Consider the following 16,833-nt stretch of genomic DNA (forward strand, 5'->3'; position numbering starts at 1 on the left):
GGAAGATAGCGGCCTGGCAGCTCTCCAAGCCTGATGAGGTCTGTGGTTGTAAATTCACTTTTGAAAGACTGTTTTCCGGGACTGTGCTGGATGTGAATGACAGGAATTCACATTAACTTAATAAAAAGGGGTTTTGTCAGGATAAGGAGTCTGCTTCACGATTTTTGTGAAGCCTAGTTCAGAACAAACAACTCATAAAGTGGCAATGGTTCAGCGTAACTTAAATTAGGTTTCTCTGCCTGTCAAAGAATATGTTCCTATGATTGCAGATGTGGATCTGGGAGGCTGCTCTCTGCATCTTTTTACATAATTAGCTGTATTATTACTCTACTAAAGTTGTTATTAATGCTACTATATGTTGCTATCTTGCAAAGGGGAACTGCCAGCATAGTTCTATACAGCCACATTTGACCACAAAAAGAAAAATTCTACCAAAAAGTGAGGCTTGTAAAACAAAATGGAAAAGAAAAATAAAGAGGCCAATTGTAGTGCCTGGAGGTCATTTAAGTAATAATTCAACAATGTAGGAAGAAATCAGTAATAATAATAAAAGAAAGAACAGAGAAAGAGAAGGAAGAAGAAGAGGAAGAGGAGGAAAAGTATGGTGAAAAAATTAAAAGGAGAACAAGGTAGTGGGAGAAATGGTTGGACATTAGACAACAAAGGAATAAAAAGGATGATCAAAATATTGAGAAGGCCGAGAAAGTTATTGTTTTAGTAGCTGTCTTTATTACAGAAGATACTATAATATATAAAACTAACCCTGCATTGATTTTCTCAATACTAGAAGATACTGAGGAAACAAGAAAACAAATTAGGATATAAAGTAGAGGATCTTGATGGCATTCACCTGAAAGTTATTAAATAACAAAAGGGAAATTGCTGACAAAGCATGCAATTTGTCAATTAAATGAAGTTCAGTGCAAGAAAGCTGCCAAGTAGTAATTGTTCAAAATGCCCATGTCCAAAAATAGTCCAAAAATAGTCCACAGATAGCTCAGTGCAAAGATGGGTGAAGTGAGAGAAAGAACTCATATAGGACATTGAGAAATACCTTCCTGTTTCATTCCTCTCCTCCACCTCATTGACATATTAACCAGACCCTTAAGAAAAAAAACCACCAGTCACCAGTCGGTACATCTTGGTTCAAAAATACCCCACCTGACAGATCAGTAAATCTGAAGGAGGGTAGGAGGAAGTTCATTTGGTTTATTGCAGGGGTGTCCAAACTTGGGAACTTTAAGACTTGTGGACTTCAACTCCCAGAATTCCCCAGCCAGCATAGCTGGCTGGGGAATTCTGAGAGTTGAAGTCCACAAGTCTTAAAGTTCCCAAGTTTGGACACCCCTGGTTTATTGAGAGGTCTCATCCTGATTCATCCTCTGCCCCAGCACTTTCCAGCTAGTCTGTCAACCGGACTATTTTGGAACACAGATTTATTTAGAAGACAAGTTTTACCAAGCTAATAAAAACAGAAATTGTCTTCCTTTCCCATTTTAGATCAACCTTTTGTGAAAAAAAGAGCTAATTCTATTTTTGGAGATAGTGGATAGTAACTCTGTTGTTGTTATTTTAAAGAAAAAGTCTACCACTCTTTTGAAAGACCATTAACACATGTTTAAATCAGGTCTAAATTATTCCTGAAGAATGCTTGATTTGTATATGTGAGGAGCTCATGTAATTCTTATTGGTGCTCTACCAAGTAATAGTCAGACATTACCTAGACAGATGCTTCTGTGAAAACTTGGTGCCTGATCTATGAAACCAATGCCAAATGGGACTTGGAAGACAATGCCATGCAATCCAAGGGAAAGGGCACATCTACAACAGCTGAAGATGAACAATCAAATCTGAATAGATTCCAGCCCCTGATCATTTCATCACTAATTTCTCTGATAAGATGTACCTGAATGTTTGTATAGCAAGGCTTGCATTAGCAGAAGAGGAAAACACAGCTTTAAAGCCAACAGCTAGAGGTTGTAAGCTTCCTCTGTTGTGGCCTAAAAATGAAAGCTGCATAAGGAGACATATCATCTAAAGACATTGGTGAAGTGTAAGAAACCCCAAGATTCATTTCTTCGCATAGTGCATAATTAACTTGTGAAATTCTTCACCATGAGACACAGTGATAGACATTAACTTAGATGGCACTAAAAGGGGACTGGATACATTTGTGGAGCACAATGATTATGGTCTTGAAGATGTGTGCCATTTATTGGTTGGTTTCAAGTGCTTGAACAAGAATATGGTGCGGTAAGTGCATATGCTTCCATCCTTCAAAGTACAAGCTGTGCTGTATATTCAATACAGTATTACCAGCACTAATATTTTCCTTAGCCAATTTGAATTTACAGTGTGCATTTATAGTGAATGCCAGACCTTTTCTAACATTTTAATATTCCTTAAAAGCTTTTAGAGGGACGAAGTAGCACAAGTAAAACTAGATCCAATGGTTATACAAGACAAAAAATCAATTTCAAACCTTATGTTAAAAGAACAGCTTTACTTAATGTAGTAGAATGAAAAAAATAATTGCCTTAAGAAGGGAAAATAATGTTTTTTTAAACGGGCTCTCAAATATAATATTTATGGCAGATTGTAATGAGCATTTGGTAAAAGACTTGTGACTCTGAAAATTCAAGAAGGGGAGCAAAGAAAGGGTCAGGTTTTGTTGTTCGTATACTGCATGCAGAGAAATCATTCATAAATATTAGATTCAGGATTTTTTCTGTAATGGTGAATAGGAATAATTGTTTTCCAAAGAACATTTCAACAACATGCCATGCCCACTCCCCAAACCCTACAAAGCAGTCTGAAATTGGTTTATTGGGGTATTTTCAACCTTGGAATATGGAGAACAGTTGGATAACAAAGGAATTCAAACATCAATGTTTTCAAATTCAAAACGATTCAAATTCAAAAATAAAACCAAACACTTTTTGCAAGAACCATTTAATCAGTGTCACCAATGTCTTTATCTCTGCTCCATGAGATAATGAAATTTTCATTAAAGGCTGTGTTTGCCTCCTTCCGAAGGGGAAACAAGTAAATCTGAGTATATGTAATAACATAAAGCTGCTTGGCTACTACAGTCAATCATTACCCCTTCTGTTTAAAAATACCATTTTAAGGATATCATCGTATGTTCTAACAATTTTGAAAACAAGTAATGTTCCTAGTGCTTAATTCCTAATGGTTATAGGTTCTAAAGATGACCGAGGAGGGGAATTGCAAACAAAATGCGTAATTTTTAAAGCGCATAGAATTCATTGCAAGGTCAATTTTATTAGGACTAACAGATCTCCTCTGCAAAAATCCAGATGATCACTAGACATAGAAAGCTAACTCTAGTGGTTGGTTTATCTATTCTTTGATTAGAGTTTGCACCCAGGACATGCAAGTCCAAACCTTCAGGGATAAATTGGGAATAGTTTGGAACACTTGGGGCACTCACATTATGTCTCAATAGCAATTCCTTAAAGATGCTCCTGATACGAGCTCTGAAATATGCTTTTCTTTTCAACTTGAGATCATTGCACAGATCCACTCCTAATATCATTACTGCTAACCCCAATAGCAAGGCAAACTTGAAGGTCCTGGAGGAGGATTTGAGGCTTAGGAGTCTGGAAGAACAAGGCAGGAGTTGTTTGCTCACCCATCCACATAATCAGAATCAGTTGTGAGCGAATATTTTTGGCAATATAGTGTATATCCACCTTCCAAAAATAAAGACTGCTTTCTGTACAGCAGCATCAGACAGAAGAGGTCAAAACAGGCAAGATGCAATCAAATTGCTGCAATTAAAGCCCTATCCTTTCATAATACACACATGCATTGACACACAACTGGCATTTTGTTTGTTTTGACCTCCTCCGAATATGCTGCTTTTCTTTCTTTCCTTTTTTATAACGTATTACAAAGGCAGAAATAAACTTGTTCATCAGCTGAACTAAGCCAACTCCTTGGGAACACAGTCCTGGCAGAGTCCTCTTTGAGAAATGCTTTGGATTAAGTAGATGAGAAGCATTTTCACTGGATTTATGCTAAGCACAATCCACGTGCAGGCAGGAAGTTAAAAGTAAAACAGGAGCTTGAACTTCTCAGGAATGACAGTAATTATATAAATATGTATGTTGTCTAGTATCATTTAATTTCTTGTGGAATATTTGTGAGATTACCTTTAGTCTTAACTAGTACAGGATAAATGCTGGGCATCAAATGTACGCTAAGACAAAATACTGAATGTAGTACGGCCTTCTTTTTATGCTTATTTTTTCAAACTTTGTCCCAAAAAGAGGGGGGCTATACACACATATTCAATAATACTGTTTTTATTTGGTATGCACCGATATCTAAGCATAGTACAATACCTATTTTTCTCCATCATACACAGCATTGAGCTTGGAATGAATAAATGGCCCAAACTGCCCTCCAGATACACTTTACTAGTTAGCTTCCACATATAAATCAAGTTGCTAGTTGTCACTATAAATCCCTTTATAGCTTGAGACCTGGAAGGTACCACTTTTCCTGTTTTTGCCTGTCCAATAAGATCTGGCAGGATTGGCGTGCTCCGGGTCCCTTTGGCAAAGCAGTATCATCTCATGGCATCCTGGAGTTGTTCTTATCTTTTAGAATAGCTGTTTAAATCTGCATATTGCATTATAGGAAAGCCTTGAAGTGGTCCTGGGTCTTTCAGCAGACTCTGGGAGTGCACTTGTGACGTACGTTTGTACATTATTGGTTTCCTGATGTGATTTATCTTTTTTGTTAGATTTCTTTTTAATATATTGGTATCATTGTACACTGCCTAGATTTTGTTTAGTAACCAAGGCAGTCAGTAATTCAATTAAATAAAAAAAAAGAACTTCCATGGATGAACATAATGGATTTGAATTTGGATCTCCCCACTCCTGGTCCAACTCCTTAATTTCCACATTATGGTTTCTTTCATAATTATTCCTCATGACTACACTGAGGCCCTTAATTCTGGAAGGTGGGATGTGTCATTTGAGGCACCAAATGTTTAAGACACTATGTGCCACTTTGCATCATGATATTTAATAAATTAAAATGCCACATAGATATAGATACCTTCACTATCTCATATCTTCTGGGCTTTTACAGCAGGGGAAAAAAGAGGAAAAAGACACGTAAAGTTTTCAGAATTTCTTCTAGTCTAAGCTGAACCTAACAATTGTCAAGATAGTAGTTGATTTGCTCTGGGTACTTAAATCACATGCAGGGGTGCTTATGATGATTCCTTTCTTGAATAATTCTTTAGAAATAGGCAGTTTACCACTTACAGGCATTCTGCCCTGGCTTCTGATGCAGTTTCCCCTATGGTTGGCCTCTGAAATGAAAGAGTGTGGCCTGTGGCTCATGAAGAGTGGTCCATCTACTCCGGGACTCTTAGAACCACCAAGAGTTGTTGTTAAATGGTGACAGTGGCTCCAGCATATCCCAGCACTGTCAAGGATTGTCAGAGGTTCACACTTCTTTGCTGTCCTTTTTCTGTGCCCTCTGCTTACCTTTGAAGCACAGCACAGTGAACCAAGAAGTCACAATATGTACCTGTTCCCTCATTCATTTCCTAATTCTCTATTCCTGCCAAACCTATGAAATAACAACCTCTTCAAGAAGCATCACAGTGCATATCTTCCCACTGCTGCTATCACACCTCTCTTCTTCCTTACCTTCCATAAAGGAATGTCTCTTTCCCTTTATTTGACTGTTGGTAGAGCAGTCAGGTGACTTTTATGGCAGCAAAGCTTCCAACTCACTTGTTTGCCCCTCAGCAATCCTTTCTTGCTCACTCAGCAAATGAAGTTTCCAAAACGTCTGGAGGCTTCATACCTCCCTGACCTTTCTAACACTGATGAACTGCTGGATTCTAACACCAGCAAATAAGTCTGTAACACAATCGTGTTGTCCATTTTTTAAAACTCATTCTGGCTTCCTACTTCAGCAGGGTGTTCAGCCAACTTCCTTGTTCCCCCTTATTTTCCTTTTTTACTCAAGATGTCAAAGTATCTTTCAGCATATCCTCTGGATTTTAAGCAGCCTCCATGAAACTGAGCTGTTGCTACTGCTACTATCCCTGACATTGGAACAATAAGAAAAACGGATGTGCAAGTTAACCGATATACATTTGTTGTAGAAGTGACCTGGATGGCAAAGTATATTACAGGTAAGGGAACAATCTATTTTACACTAACGATCACTAACGTTTCCTTTGTCTTGTAGGAAATAAATGTAGCCACTTGTTTCTGGGTAAACCCATTTTCCCCCATCCATGTTCCAGCCACTTTCTTTGTAAAAACCCCAAAATATTCTATATGTCTGGTGGAAGCCTTTGACTTGAAAAAGGTTGCATGTTCCTAATGTACAACCTACTGCTCTCTTTAATGGGTTGAGAAAATGTAGGTGTAGCCTTTTTCATTCTCTTTTCATCTTATTTTTATGTGGAATTCCTGTAGTTCTTTCTTTTCTTGTCTTTGTTTATACCTGTTCCTTCCCCTGTCTTTCTGCTTCAGCTCTGAATATTTCTTATAGTTGGTGATAAGCAGATGGTAATGGATTAGCTGAGTATGGAAGGGAGAGGAAGACAAGACACATTCATTATTTACAGCTGCTTCTTTTGCCTTGTAATTCTGAGATGACTCAGAGGAATGACAATGAACTGATTAAGTTTTAGAAGGCAAACTGTTTTCTGATACTGTGGAACTCATTCTCTCTGTAGGCCTCTTATTCACAACTCAATACTCTGAAAAAACAATAACAAAATAAAAATGTTAGACATAGACATATTACATATTTCATCTAAGATGGCTAATGCTGATGCCGATAATACTAACAAGTATAACACTTTATAATAATACAAACAATATAAGAATAGTATAAACTTTATATACTTACTGTAAGGAGCTGTGAGAAATATATGAGGTTAGTGAAAATGACATGAGCTATTCATGCAATTACTGACAAGCATCTACCTAGGATCTTATAATTGGGATTGCTATACAATGGACTTGATGGTCTAAATCAGTGGCTCCCAACCTTTTGGGCACCAGGGACTGGTTCCATGGAGGGAGATTTTTCCGCAGACCAGAGGGGTCGTGGTTTCATGTGCTGTCTGATCCTGCGGATGGCGCTTTGTTTTCACGGTCCGGTTTCTAGCATGCTGTGGCCCAGTGTCAGTCCACAGCCCGCAGGTTGGGGATCCCTAGTCTAAAGGACACCTTCCAACTCTATGATTATATACACTATATGGTAGAATGACATCTGGCACAGATATTATCATTTCAACACTCCCTTCTTCTAGTATGCAAACACTAAATATAATTTTACACCTGATATATTTGTCTATGTAGATCATCATCTATAATTAATTATAATTAATTAAATGTCTTTTTTCCAAGTAAACTTCACTTATACTCAGACTTTTTTTAGGAAGGTCAGGACAGTCCTGTATGCAGGTGCTTATTTGATTTAGCTTTTATATATATATATAAAACCTCAAAATATTAAGACCAATCCAGACATGATGTGAGAGATCCATTAATAGCTACTTCAATGTTTTAAAAAACTTGAAAGCAGGTACACTTAACAAAGAATTAATAAAGAAACAAAGTTGTAGTAATAGAGGAAGGTAGCTAAAGTGGGATTATCTTTCAATCATTACATGCCTAATAGCCAATTTAGAAATAGACAATACAAATAGGAATTAATAATTACTGTTCACACCAACCTAATTCCAAGCCTCTCAATGGCTTCTCCCAAGTCATGCATCATTTGTTGCTTATTTTTAAAACAGTTAAGTATCTAAAATTAAAAGCAGAAATACCCTTACCAGTTAATAAAAATACTGTGATATGGTGGAGGATTTTCATTTAAAATAAGTTCGCTTGTTACCAAGCTAGGAGTTATGGTCTGTGGTGAACAATCAGAAAAATAAGGTGGTGGTGGTGGAGGAAAAACCATTACAGTATCACCTGCAAAAGAAAGGGAATGCTTAAAAATCAACATCTTCTGCAGATTTCTTTGCAGCAGTAAATAAGAGAGCCATGTTTCCAAAGTATATTTCACTAGAAATTCAACATGAGTTGGAATGTTTAATTTATATCTTTAGACTAATTTCAGTTTTTCAAAATAATTACAGTTATGTTTTATAATGTACAGGCAATCCTTGATTTATGGCCACAACTGAGCCCAAAATTTCCATTGCTAACCAAAGCAGTTAAGCAGTTGAGTTGCACCCCATTTTGCAACTCTATTTGCAACAATTATTAAGCAAATAACTGCAGTTGTTAAGTGAATCATGTGGTCATTAAACAAATCTGGTTTCCCCCAACTGACTTTACTTGTCGGAAGCTGGCTGGGAAGGTAAATGGGGATCACATTACCCTGGGGCACTGCAACTGCCATAAATATATGCCAGCTGCTAGAGCCTAAATAAAACCCAGTCATAAATCACTTTTTTCAGTGCTATTCTATTCTATGGTCACTAAATAAATAGTTGTAAGTTGAGGACTATCTGTATTGAATATAATTGAAATACGATATAATTGAATATAACTGAAATAAAAATGTTCTATCGCCAAGACATACAAGTTTATATAAAAGTAATACGTTTATTTATGTCTTTCAAACTTTTAACCAATATATTCACTTACTCAAACTCAACTAATGGTATCCTGGAAAATGACAAATCTCTCTGACATTTGTGAATCCTTTGTTTACTTATTTGTATCCCACTGTTTTCTCCCTTTCTTTCCTTCTTTTTTCTTCCCTGTTTATATAATTTCTCTAAAATGACTAATAAAACGAGTGGTGAGATTCCAAGTTTTTTTACTACCAGTTTTGTGGGCATGGCTTGGTGGGTGTGGCAGGGGAAAGATACTGTAAAATCTCCATTCCCTCCCCACTCCAAGGGAAGATTACTGCAAAATCCCCATTCCCTCCCAATCAGCTGAGACTCGGGAGGCAAGAATAGATGGGGGCGGAGCCAGTTAGAGGTGGTATTTACCGGTTCTCCGAAATACTCAAAATTTCCATTATCGGTTCTCCAGAACTGGTCAGAACCTGCTGAATACCACATCTGAATAAAATAAATTAGAATGAAGGGGGAGACATGATATCAAGGGTTGCCTCCTAATAACCGATAAAAATATCTGGCGGGTTTATTTACTTACCCACTGTAACTTGAAATGATTCAGAGTTCAGTTGTTCTTCACTGACCGAAGATTCTTGGATGAGGTTTAAGTTTTGTTTCTTTTTAATGTGAGCTATTACAAAGAAACATAATCCAATAAGCACGATTAAAGGGCCCATAGTTTGAACAGAATGAAATCCACAGTCCTGGAGTTCAATGCCAGATGTGTTGCTATGGTTAAACTGCTGATAGCGCCATCCTGGACTGCATCCCGGAATCCATATGCCAAGGACACTAATAAGCATCCCACTTGTTAAAAATAAAAACCCAAACACGAGGAACTGAGCAAACTGACAATTTCCTCGACAAAAAACAAATCCATATACCTGATCGTCTTGCAATTGCACATCTCTGAGATAATCTTTGGCTCTCGATTGTGCCAAAATTATACAAACCAGTCCAACAACTGCAAGCAGAGGCCCAATGATTTTGAAAGCTCCCTTACAGTCACCAAAGGCTCCGCTTGGACATGTCTGCAAAACAAACATTGATAGCAAAAATCCAGCACATAACAATGTAATGCCAAAAACGAAAAGGAAAGAGATAAATTTCCTAGGATGCCCATTATCTCCTTCCATTCCAGATAGGGAGCGAGGAACTGAATACATTATTATTGCAATAAGAAATCCTCCTTCAAAGTGAAATAGAATATGTTTTCTTCTATGAAGATCAGAATGGCATAACTCTTTAATAGGCCTGGAAATTAAAACAAAAAGATAAATACAATTAGGCCATTAAAGGAAAACACACTGATTATCCTTGACATAGAACTTCAAAGTTGAAATAAGATTAACCTGTTCCTGCTTAGTTTGGTGGACACCAAAAGTATTCCAGTGCAATATTATTAGCTCTAGAACAAAAACAAAGAACAGTCAGAAATATGAGATATGACAAAAGAAAGTCAGTGGAAATCTTTTGCCCGTTCTGGAAGTGAGTCTGACTTTAATAACCGCAGTAAAAGGAAGCTCAGATTAAAACAAGTTTACAGTAGACAAGAACTTCCAAATCATTCCTTCCTTCCTAGTACTAGCACTATTAGGTAGATCAGCGCAAATAGGAAATCAACTCCAGAGGGAGACTAAAACTACTTTTAATGAGACCGTGTCAAGCCTAAGGAAATAGATTTACGCTTCTTTATTGTTACAATGCCTATTTACTAGCTTCTTGCCAGACAGACTGCATTATCTTGGGAACAGTCAGATAAGGCTTCAGGGACTGTGGGAGAGATAAGGCCTATGCTGTTTCCTGCTCTGCAAGGATTCACACCTCCCCACTCTCTAAATGGAGATTCCACCACAAACTGGCTATTATCGGAATTGAATTCTGATTTTTATTAGAAAATTCTAATAAAATTGTTGTTGTTAGCTGCAAAGTCGTGTCTGACCCATCATGACCCCGTGAACAACATTCCTCCAGGCCTTCCTGTCCTCTACCATCCTCTGGAGTCCATTTAAGCTCACGCCGACTGCTTCGGTGACTCCATCCAGCCACCTCATTCTCGGTCATCCACTTCTTCTTTTGCCCTCAATCTTTCCCAGCATTAGGCTCTTCTCCAATGAGTCATTCTAAGATAATCATACTGAAATCAATCCCAAATAATCTCCCTTTTACGACCATTTCGTTTCTATTTGAGTAGAGTTGGGGCAACTGGATGGAGCTAAGCATTTACTGATCAGATATCCTTCCTGATGCCTACATGGAGTTTGCAGAAGATATTGTTTCTTTGTGCCCTAGAACAGAAACCATTTGCCACTATCTAGGATTGAACTCTCAACCTTCCGTGCAGCAAGAGAATATTGTCACCACTATGCCAGGACGCTGCTCTTGCTACAAGCATAATGTAGACTAACTAAGCAGATACACTATTAGAATGCAAGTACGGAAAGAGACTTTCTAGACTGGAAGGGGAAATAATTTAAATGACCTTAAACAAGAAGTCAAAGAACATCATTTTAGTCGGCCCTATTAAAATAAAATAAACACTAGTTAAATACAAGTAGTCATGGCTTTATGTCTTTCAAAATTTCTTATATGGTAAAGTCTTATTTGAGTCATGCTTGGTATCTTCTCATGTATTTTTCCTGGCAACAACTTGGAAGTTGTCTGATAGTTCCTACATTCTGTGTTTTTGTTTTCACTTCCCATTTTATCTTACAGCTCTGATTACTTCCTGGTGGTCTATCATCCAGATTGGTCTGTCTGTCAGTCATTCAAGTACTAACCAATCAGATCCTACTTAGCTTTTAGATTCTTCAATATTATTCTTACTCTTTGAGGCAACTTTACATTTTATCAGTAATTACATTTTAACAATAATTCTCCTTTTAGACTTTAAACAGATCTACAAGCTCATATATGTGATGCACAGTGACTACAAAGCAGCAGTTTCATTTCTCATTATTGTAAATTGTGGAATTGGGAACATGAATTTTTTTAGCCTATCTCACTGTAGTGCCTTGCAGACGTCTTGGCTATAAGTTATATCATTTTGACCCATAAATGATGAGTTTTGTAGTTGAACTATCTGGAGAGTGTCTTAAGGAAAACAAGACTAGACAGATTGGATTTTTTTATTATAGTATTCCTTCTTTCAGAATAGAATTGACAGGACTGGCTTAATGAATTTGTCAGATTCTAATCACATTTATTTCTCATTAATCATCCTCACACTCCTTTTTTTTAGCAAAATTCATCCATAGAAAATATACATTCTTGCTGAATTTTTCTCATTCTGTATCCAATATGTTCTCACAGAAACAATGTATAATTGAGTTTACATATGCTGTATACAATTATTTCTGAAATCATATCAACATACCTATTTAGTTGAGAAGTATATTTTGAATTAGTGGAGTTTTTTTTGCTGGTACCATATATAATTTTCAACAACTCAGAGATGGTTATACTTTATGTTAACTACCAAATGTTATAAATGGAGCTGTCCTTAAAAACTATCAGAATCCAAAATTGTGAAAAATGCAGCAACAAGTTCCTAATAAGTGCAAGATACAGGGCTATATCATTCATTGGTTCACAATTATTTAGCCTCTCAAAGTTAAAGCCCTGGTGCAATCAGATTAGTTTATAAACTATGCAATTTCTATGAACATCTACTTAAAATTAAGTTTGGAGGCAAAGGACATAGCTTTAAACTATTATAAAAAGTAAAAATAATATACACCCTCATCCAGTTTCTTCTAATCTAGACATCTTATATTTTTTTCTGTATTTTGGCAACTGTTTAGTTCAAAGATGAAAACAAAACATTAAAACATGGACCTTTTAATTACATTTATAAAATGGGTCAATCTTGTAGTGCAGCTAAAAGACAGACATATACATGAATCAATCCACCAGCCTCTTTATTGAAAATTATGGACCATAATCTGCCATGCCAATTCAATATAGATTAATAGATAGATGTTTCCAATTTACTAAGCTAAGGCTGAGAGTGAGTGTCAGGCTGCAAATCACCCAGCCAACTTTTATACAGCCTTCTAGCTTAGCATTTTAATTGTAATACTACATTGGCTCTCCTACCTATACATTCTGTCCATCATCCATCCATCCATCCATCCATCCATCCATCCATCCATCCACATTTTCATAATGCTTTCAGAATCCGGGGGGTGGGGGGGAGATACAAGCAATTCATGGTAGACCAATGAATTATGCTAGAAAAGCAATGTCTATTTTTATTATAAATTCTGAAAGTGAAATAATTGTACAAGTAACATTAATTAGCTTGAAGTTCTGTCAAAATGTTAAACATTCATAGTGAAAGTTTGATATTCTCAAAATCATCACTATTTTAAAATTATTTTCATGAAATTCACTGGTATGATGAAATTATATATATATATATATCCAGAAACAAGTCCATTGCAATTGACTCCCATGTAGGCAAGTACAAGATCACAGCTTAATTTAGCCAAGAACTAAAAATATGAAACACGATTATCCCCCAGAATACCAACAAAATTAAAGCCAAGCTTTAAAAATCTTGTAGACTACAGCATACTGACTATACATTGTAATTACACTCAAAGAATTTCAGTTTGTTTAAACTCTGTGAAATATTAAAATGATTGAGCTAAAGAACGTATGCAATACTCTGCAACATTAAGTTTTGAAAAGTGATTTTTATTCCACCCCCAAATAAAAAAAGATTTAAATGACATTAGGGATACTATACATTTCTATCTTCAAATAAAGTAGAACAGAATGAGTAGTTTTCAAAATACATAATAAGTTAATAGAGTTGTATTATCGTAAGGAAACTATTTGTCTCTATCAGGGAGCTATCAATAAGATCAAGATGCTAACAGCCACCATGCAACTGTCATATATAGTAGAGGTAGTTATTTAATAGCAGAGGTGAAAATGGGGACAAACATAAACAACTGTAGCAAGGAGTAATTTTATTCTTAAGAAATAGTGCATGAGCATATGCCATACTTTCCCTCTGATATCTGAAGCTATCCTTAGCTAGTCATACTACAACATTCATTTATTTTATGCTGTCAGCAAAAAGAAGCCACTTAAGAGCAAATTCCTGTCAGCAGATATTTTTTGCAATATTACTGCATACCTTTTTCTATCCAGATATATTAGAAGTGTCAATCTATGCTTGTAGGACACACCGAACACCAACCACATTTTAGTCTATTATACTATGTGAATTTAGCATGAATGTATTTATATATGTATCTGTCTTTACTGTTCAGTGTCATGGAAACTTATAAAACTTGAGTTATTTTAATTAATCATGGCTAAGTTGATCAGGTAGAAATATCTGGGAACACAACCTCTTTTGAATAATTTTAGGATAGTCATATCAGCTTTTTGGAATAAAATGAGGCATCTTACAGTACTCTCTGCTTTATCTACTCTATCCACTCACAGTGTTGAAAGATTGGAATCCATTTCACGAGATGTATAAAGAGCAATCTTAGCGTCTATACTGGCACAACAGGAGATCTAGCCTCTGAGTAAGAAAGGCAGCCTTGTGCCAAAAACACCACCAGAAGCAACAAAACATAAATACGTACATCATGCACAATTGGCAGATAGCAGTCGTCCCTAAAGCATATAGGACAAGCAGATACCACAACATTCTGGAATGCTTGGATCACCATTTGTATTTGCAGGGAACAGGATCTGCAAAATGGGATACTGTATGTTTGGAGGCGGGATTTTTTTTCCTCACTGGAATAGCACTTGTGAACTAGGGCATCCCCCCCCCCCGTGAAAAAAGCACCCCCAAATTCTGGCATTCCAGTTCAAATGAACCCACCGACCATATATCACCGAAACATCACACTGACAAGTCAGCTGCCTCTCTCTTACCTGATGCTCTCCAGCTGTGTTGGGCCAAATACTTCGATTTCCCTCAAACCCCCCCCCCTTCTCCAGTCAGCATGCCCAATGGCTGTGGGGGCTATAAGGACAAAGAGTTCGAGTGCGCGACACGCAATACTTGTGTGTGGAGGGGAGATAACCTGTTTGAAGACTAACTTGCACGTACCGAATATAAGCTCCTCACCTTTCAAAGTAAAAAAGAAAAAAAGAAAGAAAGCAAAGAAAAACAAAACCCACCAGCTCTGACAGGTTTTTCTTTTAGTGGCGTTGGGGAACGGATGGCGGCAGCGCGAAGAAGCCGCAATCGAGGAGTTACGGCGACACTGGCGCCAGCATCGGCCTCGGTCTCCCAGTAAAAATACTGGGATTTTTAAAAGGGATTCTCAGTATCCGAGGGGGGGGAAAGAAAAAAGAAAACGCTTCTCCGCACCAGCCGCCATTCCTGCCTGCAAAAGCCCAGCTGTTCGTTTCTCCCACCCGCTCCCGTTCCCCAAGGCTGGAATAGGGCTACCTTACCCCGGACTCTTCTCCTTTCTCGATGGGTTCTGCTTCTGCGTCGTGGGGGCCGGGAAACCGGGCGCTTTCCTCGGGCCGAAGGTGCCGGTTTGCTGACGCCCGGGGTGACCTTGAGCCGCAACGCTCCCGCGGTTTCCCTCCCCGCTTGGGTCCTTCCTCCGCAGCCGCTCCCGAATCCTTTCCCCCGCCCCCCCACCCCAAAGTCGAGTCCCAGCGGCCGCGCCGGGAGAGCAAATCGCGCGCGCGCCCTCTGGGGTGAAGCTCCCTCCTTCCCAAACAGGCGGTGCCGAGAGGGAGCCGCGGAAAGGGTAGAAAGCAGCCTCTTCTCCCTCCCTCTCTTCGGATTTTGGGAGGAAGGCAAGGCGGCATTTTAAAGCGTGGCGTGCACGAGCGGAGTTTGCAGGTGCAAGCTAGCAACTGCATGCCCAGGAGAAAACTTTTAACAAGGTGCATCACTTCCCCCCCCAAAAAAAACAGCTTTCATCTTTTTCGGATTTTGGGAGAGAGGAGGGGAGGCTAAAAACGTTCATCATGTTCCGTGCATGCAGCAGGAAAGAATTATGTAACAGAATACAAAAAAAAAAAAAACTTCCAACTTTTTTCGGCCTGGGGTAAAATACAGAAAGCTTTTACAGTATTTAACAGCAAACATCTTGGGTGATTGTTGAATATTGGTTTCTTCGGACATTTTAGAAATATTAAATGTTGGTATGACGGATAACATACCTACAGATGTTAGCTGTAATTGAGGCAGGGATGGCATTGCAACTATAGCTGAGGAATCCCAATGGTAGTTCATTATAAGAGGAATATCTTATTTGTTGTCTATGTGAGACCCAATGAATTGCTTTTCTGCATGGAACTGATGCCTAATTTAGGGAATTTTGTTATGCTTAAATCATTCAAACTGCAGGTGAAAATTCTACAGTTGTGTACAAGGGAAAAATTTCTTGGTTTACATGAATCAGAATTGCTGCCTTGTAAAATAAAGTGAAATATTTTGAGTTTGGATAGGAAGACCAGGCATACTAAAATAATTATTTGAAAGATGCTAATACCTGCAGGTGTCTATCTAATGACTGCAGGTCTCCAATTTGACCAGCGATAACTATATAACTTTTATATCAGGCAAATAATCCATAATTTTCTAATATGACAGCTATAGATACATAAATTATTTAGCACTAGGTAAATCTAGAGCATTTTCTAATGGAGGTTTTCAGGACAACTACTGTCCCCCATTAATTCTCAAGAAAATTGTTTTGGGACTTTTTTCATTCTCTTCTATTTTTTGGCAAACTGCAATAAATTTAGTTTTGAACTGTGAACGATCCATCTTTCTACTGGAAGCAATTCTTCCCATACCTGTGGCGCAATTCACTCACTATCTAGAGGCCACTTTCTGCATGTTTACCAGAACTTCATATAATCTAGTGTTCTAGTCAATATGGCAATATGTATCTATGGTTTCCGTAGCTGGAGAAATATTCTTGATTGCAAAACTGCTCACATACTGTACTTTCATATCAACTTCATGGATGGTATACTATTGTATTACAGTGGAGGAAAAAACTATTGGGGAATTACAGGAATTAGTTTACATTTTAAAATGTATATTTTACTACATTATCTTCATAGCTGCACATCTAATTGTTTTCCCAAATCACAGAGAAATACAAAAATGTTTAAAAAAATGAAGGTGCTGGGAGCTTAACCATTTCTTTCTTTCTGTATACAATGGG

At 37.6% G+C, this 16,833-nt stretch overlaps 1 protein-coding gene across 6 annotated transcripts; it reads right to left on the reverse strand.

Annotated features, from left to right (window-relative positions):
• Positions 1–6,515: 6,515 nt before the first annotated feature.
• TMEM171 (transmembrane protein 171) lies at positions 6,516–15,248 on the reverse strand (the record flags this gene model as incomplete). 6 transcript variants are annotated; one of them, XM_081941945.1, is made up of 5 exons in its annotated part: positions 15,092–15,248; positions 14,266–14,374; positions 9,195–9,910; positions 7,853–7,994; positions 6,516–6,766 (listed from the first exon to the last, which is right to left on the reverse strand). In XM_081941945.1, coding segments are annotated over exons 2-5 (924 nt in total). In that variant the 5' UTR covers positions 14,331–14,374; positions 15,092–15,248. The 6 variants fall into 6 exon arrangements, with proteins under 6 accessions (XP_081798071.1, XP_081798070.1, XP_081798072.1 ...); XM_081941944.1 differs by lacking the exon at positions 6,516–6,766 and having other exon boundaries at positions 7,849–7,994; XM_081941946.1 differs by lacking the exons at positions 6,516–6,766; positions 14,266–14,374 and having other exon boundaries at positions 7,849–7,994; positions 15,092–15,241.
• Between the last annotated feature and the right edge of the window lie 1,585 nt (positions 15,249–16,833).

The sequence above is a fragment of the Natrix helvetica genome (genome assembly GCF_964273705.1).
Source record: "Natrix helvetica genome assembly, chromosome: 2".
NCBI lineage: Eukaryota > Metazoa > Chordata > Lepidosauria > Squamata > Natricidae > Natrix > Natrix helvetica.